At 39.9% G+C, this 6,375-nt stretch overlaps 1 protein-coding gene across 1 annotated transcript in view; it reads right to left on the minus strand.

Annotated features, from left to right (window-relative positions):
• The window catches only part of LOC143114109 (uncharacterized), a 37,030-nt gene extending 31,025 nt beyond the window's left edge, over positions 1-6,005 (minus strand). Inside the window, exons 1-5 of the mRNA XM_076275569.1 lie at positions 5,791-6,005; positions 4,983-5,096; positions 3,346-3,420; positions 2,495-2,668; positions 17-174 (exon numbers count right to left, since the gene is read on the minus strand). Coding sequence (XP_076131684.1) covers positions 17-174; positions 2,495-2,668; positions 3,346-3,420; positions 4,983-5,096; positions 5,791-5,823 — 554 coding nt within the window. The 5' untranslated portion in view covers positions 5,824-6,005. The remainder of the gene's footprint in view (positions 1-16; positions 175-2,494; positions 2,669-3,345; positions 3,421-4,982; positions 5,097-5,790) is intronic.
• Between the last annotated feature and the right edge of the window lie 370 nt (positions 6,006-6,375).

Genomic DNA, 6,375 nt, shown 5'->3' on the forward strand with positions numbered 1-6,375 from the left:
ACACACAAACACAAACCTCTTCCATTTAAAAGAGGCCATGCCACCCTTCTGTAGGAGGAGTTGGCCTTGGCGGAGGCTCTTTGGTTCTGGGGGCATTTGGTACACATCTTCTAGACGGTCCGCTGACTGGCTGTAGATGTTGCTGTGGATTATTTGACTCACTAACTGCAGCATCTACAAAGAATAGGCAAAAACACACAAGCACATCATATCAGCTTGACACAGGCTGATAATATCAACAGCGTTGGTGGTTTCGTCATTTATTTTGAAAATACATACGGAGTGTCCTCTAAGACCCAGCAATTCATTTGTGTCCTCTGTGAGGGACATGAGTCTAAGACTATAAGTCAACACCAGTAACACCATTTATATCATCTATGTGAGTCCTACTACACTCTCAAGAGGACATCCTGGGCTATCTGCTGATGTCACAATTAGATTGAACACACAAACTTTCTTTTCAAAATGCATAGCATTTTTCTCATTTTATAGTGACGAGAGAATTGATTATTTTTTTGCAGATATAATGTCTCTTTTGCTAATAATCAGAGTGTGTCTTATGAGGGTATTAACTTCAATTTAGAGAGATTTAAGAAATTGTAAAAGTAATTGTAACACTTTCAAAACATAACAATATAACTTTTTCCTTTATAGTGTATAGCGGGGCTTATTATCACTTTCCATGCTTCAGAAGGCTGAGTGTGACAGGGAGGGGTTTTCTCATAATTTCTCATAAATAATAAAAGGTATTCAGTCTTAAAGGTGCAATGTCACTTTGAGTCAGACTTAGACGCAATGTGTAGGCAAGAGTTCTAAGGTTTTTTGGGAAATGCAAACCTTTTAGGGGAATTTACATTTACACAAACATACAGCATGCAGTACGTAAAAAGCTTGATTTTTAACTAATGATAATGCATTTGTTGAAAGTGCATTCACACACGAATCCCTCCACTGTGCTTTTGCCATGCTAGGGCGCCACCCACACTCATCTCTGGGGTCCATCACACAGGGGTCAAAGGTCAGACTGTGGGGGTCACTAATACAGCTCATACTCTGGGCAAGTCTCTGATGGCCTCACAGCAAGCCATCATACTTCCTCACCACAGATGTAGTGAATGGAGAGTGCAGTCACCTCTCCTGGGCTGAAACCCAGGCCTACAGGGCACCATACCTGCACTGAGACTGTCCTCATGCGATAAAACCCAGGCCTACAGGGCACCATACCTGCACTGAGACTGTCCTCATGTGATAAAACCCAGGCCTACAGGGCACCATATCTGCACTGTGACTGGAGCGCCACAGACCAAGGCTAATGGGTATGGCCATCAGAGTGCATACTCAACCATAGTAACAGCACACCATCACAGTGCTCATCAGAGTGCATACTCAACCATAGTAACAGCACTCCATCACAGTGCTCATCAGAGTGCATACTCAACCATAGCAACAGCACACCATCGTAATCATAGTAACAGCACACCATCACAGTGCTCATCAGAGTGCATACTCAACCATAGTAACAGCACACCATCGTAATCATAGTAACAGCACACCATCACAGGGCTCATCAGAGTGCATACTCAACCATAGTAACAGCACACCATCACAGTGCTCATCAGAGTGCATACTCAACCATAGTAACAGCACACCATCGTAATCATAGTAACAGCACACCATCACAGGGCTCATCAGAGTGCATACTCAACCATAGTAACAGCACACCATCACAGGGCTCATCAGAGTGCATACTCAACCATAGTAACAGCACTCCATCACAGTGCTCATCAGAGTGCATACTCAACCATAGTAACAGCACACCATCACAGTGCTCATCAGAGTGCATACTCAACCATAGTAACAGCACTCCATCACAGTGCTCATCTCTGGAGGCAGCCTTGAAATCACTCCAGGGGCTCCACTCCTGCAGTTAGGACTCAGTGTTAAACTGTCCAAATATGTTAGACGTCAGACTGACGAGGAACCTGACCAGGACTGTTACTAACCAGGGCAGTTCTACCCAGACCACATCCTGGACTTTTGGACCAGCTCAAGTTTATGAGCTTTCCCTGTTGGCATCGCTTACCAATGGCAGGCATACCTTACATTAAGTTTGTCTGTCTCGGGAGAATTTCACACCTCAGGCGAGCGAACCTGAGGACGGTGGATGCGAAACGCGTTGTTCGCTCTGAATAAAGTTGAGTAAAAGTCAACAGTGTGCGGTAGAGCATTCTTTTTTTTTGCTATTTAGGTATGTTCCTGCAATCTACCTGCACCTAACCAGGCTGTGCGTAGATCTTGGTTTCATTTGGAACTTCATCATTCACTTAGAAGTCAATACGTTACTGTCATGGCGGGAGCCTCAGCCTGCATGAAATATGCACAAAATAGAAAGTAAAATATTTGTAAAAATCGTAACGGACTTGGTGTGTAGCTACACTATGTGTGAAATTGTGTTTACCTCTAGTCAGCCATATTCATGCATGTGATGACTAACCTTTTGCTTTTCCTGCATAGATGTGGCTTCTAGTTCGTAGTCATGGCGACCCTTGAACGAAATGGAAAACTTGGTGCCTGTTCCATCATGGCAGTTTTTCACACAGGCAAATGGCAGCTGTCGTTTTATGATACCTTTCTCTATGCTGCAAACCATCCTTGTATTAAAATCAACCTGAAAAACAAAAGAACAAATAATGCTTACTTTGTCTTTTTTGGCTTAACCATGGATATCAAATTAAATAAACTATCGCTATCTTCCGGTCGGATTATCAAATTGGATCTTTCTATCTGCCTGTTGTACAAGTTACATTTTTTCAAGACATCCGGATGACAAATTTGCCTGACATCTCACATGCCATAAGAGCCATCACCCATAAAAAAGCAAAACTTTACATTAAATACAAGGAATATGGTTAGGAGAACTACTACTCACATATAGGCTACCCTCTAAAATTCAGAAGGAAAATCAGAAGGAATTTACTTTAGGCTACTCTACTTGCACTATAGTGGTGAAATGTTTTCCTATTTATTTTACATCAATGTTTTAATTTTAAGTCAATTGTTTTAAGAGATTGTTTTTCTTAAACATGTAAATCCTATGACTATGAGACTTGTAAGGGTACAAAATATTGCCCAATTATCGTTAAACAAAATCCCCAGAAAAAAAGCGAGATTATTTCGTCAATATTGCACACCCCCCGTATAGAATGTGATACAACTAAGTAGAATGTAAGGGAAAGTGATCAATAGAAATTGAAGTGAACAAAGGACACTTGGTCAGTAGCCTACAACCATTAGGCCTACAACTGTTTCTTGTTTGCAATATACAGCTTATCATCGATTACTCACTTGAAGCACACGTTTCTGCCAGCGATACCGGTTGAATTTGTGGACGCTGAAGTTATACTGCGTGACTTGCTTTTCCTGGAGAAGATACCAAATCAAAAGGAAAAAATGGAATGGCTTGAATGGAATTTCTGTTTAAAAACAAATATCTGATAGAATACACAGATAGAAGAATTAACATACAATTTTATAAAAGGGAAACTAAGCGCTAAGCAGAATCATGAGTCTAAATTAAGTGAGTCAAACAAAAATATACAGATGAACATGGGTTAGGGTCATCTAATAGCAAACTATCATGAACTTAATTGCTGGAATAAACTTTATTTGTGGATAATTCCTGGTCCAAAAATATGGAATGCAAAAGGATTGTTTTCTTCTCTTTCGTGAGTGGTAAGATTACAGGATGCAGGCTCCACGACTGTTCGATGTGTCTTTGACACAAACTTCGACTTGCAATCTGATTAGCTTTAATCATATTCAAACTATTTGTGTAGCTTGCTGAACTGTAAGACTCAATGTGAAGTTCTTTAAGAATGAAATTATATGAAATTCGTAAATGTGTACATTTTGGTGTTAATCGTTAGTTGTGTGTAGAAAGCTGAGTGCAAGCCATACTGTATGTGATTCATTAATCTATATTGCTCTGCAGAGCTATGATATTGTCTCTGAGTGTTATATTCTCATAGTCAGTATTTTGGATTCCATTCTTAAAGGTTCCGTCCAGAATAAATCCAATACGCTTTTTGTCCAATTCATGGCAGGTCCAGCACAGACCTGGTTCTATAAATGGGAAACAAACAAAGTGGCTTGGACTTATTAAGAAACTATTCCAACCATCCCCCAATGCTTCAGGAGCACAGAGAATAGGGGTGTACTTGTGATGGCTCTTGGGCTCAAATATCAACAAGCTTTTGCCAGAATTAGCCCATTACTCCAACCGGAAGGTAAAGTGGCATGCATACCTAGTCCAGTCAATCTGGAAAATCAAGCTTATACTTCCTTATTCAAGTGTCTGAACAACCCGAGTGTGACCGAGGGTGCACCGAGGGACTTCCTCCAATAGTTATGAACTACTTTACAACATGTGATGATGATATTGGGAGGCAGCTGTAAGGAAACCTATGTGTATATTCAAAAATAGCTTTAAATGTACTTGGATAAAGTAGTTGTAGTACTCAAGTGATGTTGACACTTGAAAGAAACACATGAAATAGATGCATGAGGCACTGATAATAAGGAGGAGACAGGACAGTGAAGTATGTTGCATATCAGGTAACTCAAGGACTGGGAAAACAACAAAATGGACAAATGAAGTGTTTAATTAACCAAATCAGTGTACACAGAATGTTTACTGTGTTTTTTATATTGTTCATTGTGACGGTATAGACTAACACATTAGTATTTCATGACTTCTGTCCATGACTTCATTCTGTCCATGACTACATTAGTATTTCATGACTTCAACTACTTCTCTATTTTCTATGTTTCAGGTATATCATATTAATCCTTCCTTCACTTCAAAGCAAATGTCTGAGATCACATTCTCAATCTGAATCATGCTGCAATGCAGATTAGATCATTGGTATAGGAACAGACACAAACAGAGAGACAGCAAGAGTGTTGGTGTGTCGGTGGGATACCTTCTGTTGAAACAACTCCAGGTTGTTTTTTCTGGCCTGATCGATTGCGTCATCAATGCTCAGTTCTCCACTCTTCACTTTATTCATGATGCTCAGCTGCATCTCATTACTAAGCTAGAGTACAATTTAAAGAATAGCATTAAACATTTTTATGAAATTGGATGGACATGAAATACTAATATTTCAATATTCTCAAGCTGGTTTTACAAGTTTGAAAGAAATATCAATCTCAATCATATCCATGTCAGTTCTTGTAGGCCAAGTCATTCTTCAAAACAGGAAACTATACCTGGTTTCCCAGAAAGATGAATAATTCGTTTTTCTTTTGTCAACAGTAGATTTAGTTCCTATTTTGTCAACAGTAAATCTGACTGGCTATCAATTGACTAAAAAAGGAAGTTGTCCAGCAATAACATTACAATATTCCATTCAGCTCATTCGCATATATGCGCATTGATCAAAATCTGGCTGAAGAAATGCGCGTCTTCGTGCATTTCCATCCACTATGTTATGCGAATTAAAACGGACTATCTTCCAGCTATTGATTCCAAGGACTTGTTCTGCAGTTCTGTGTCTGTATGCTACACATTGGAGTCTATATGCTAATTTGTTAAAGATATGTCCCATAACTCTTTCTTTCTCTAATGTCATTTTTCTCTCTCTAATGACAGGACAGTTTAGGTTTATGTCGATATCTTTGAAATGTAACCCTAAGGTATAGCCTAGGCTACAGTTGGCTACAACTTGCGCTCAAACAAAAACCATTACAACTAAAACTGGACAAGATACAACTTGCTTTGAAGCCTACCTGTGGAACGCCTTGAACGATCGATTTCTCCATGTTTTAGTATGCCCTCGTAGTTAAAGTCAATGTCCTCGGCGATTCCAAGATTAAAACATGTGACTCATATTTTGCTATTCATGCAACTTCCATGAAGTTAACACGTCCTTTTCATGGAATGCAGACGCTGAATGCGACGCACAGGTAGGCTACCTATGCGAGCGACCACGAAGCACCACCCACATTCTCACGGTAATCAGACAGCGCAGTATGTTAAAGCAACACCAAAGAGTTTTTTGTACCTTAAAATAATGTTTCCAAAATCGTTTCAGTGGTTCATCAACTCGTAACAGGGTGAACGGCACTTTCTGCATTCGCTTCGCGGCCCTCTATCGGCTATTACCGCACTATGTAAGTTTGCTGCATCGGGTAGCGGATCTGTAGTTCGATGGAATGAGACATGAGAAACTACAAATTTGACTTGCATCTGATGTCGCAATACATCGTACTTTCATAAAATCATGCAACTTATTCTACCTTGTCTGTGGACATTGTTATTTGCAAAGCCGGTGCTCGATAAACAAATAGTGCGTGCGACAGATGAAAAGTTCT

The sequence above is a fragment of the Alosa pseudoharengus genome, unplaced genomic scaffold (genome assembly GCF_046254945.1).
Source record: "Alosa pseudoharengus isolate Yale_2024_CS ecotype anadromous, Long Island Sound unplaced genomic scaffold, YU_APseudo_1.1 YU_APseudo_1.1_scf_9, whole genome shotgun sequence".
Taxonomy (NCBI): Eukaryota; Metazoa; Chordata; class Actinopteri; order Clupeiformes; family Clupeidae; genus Alosa; species Alosa pseudoharengus.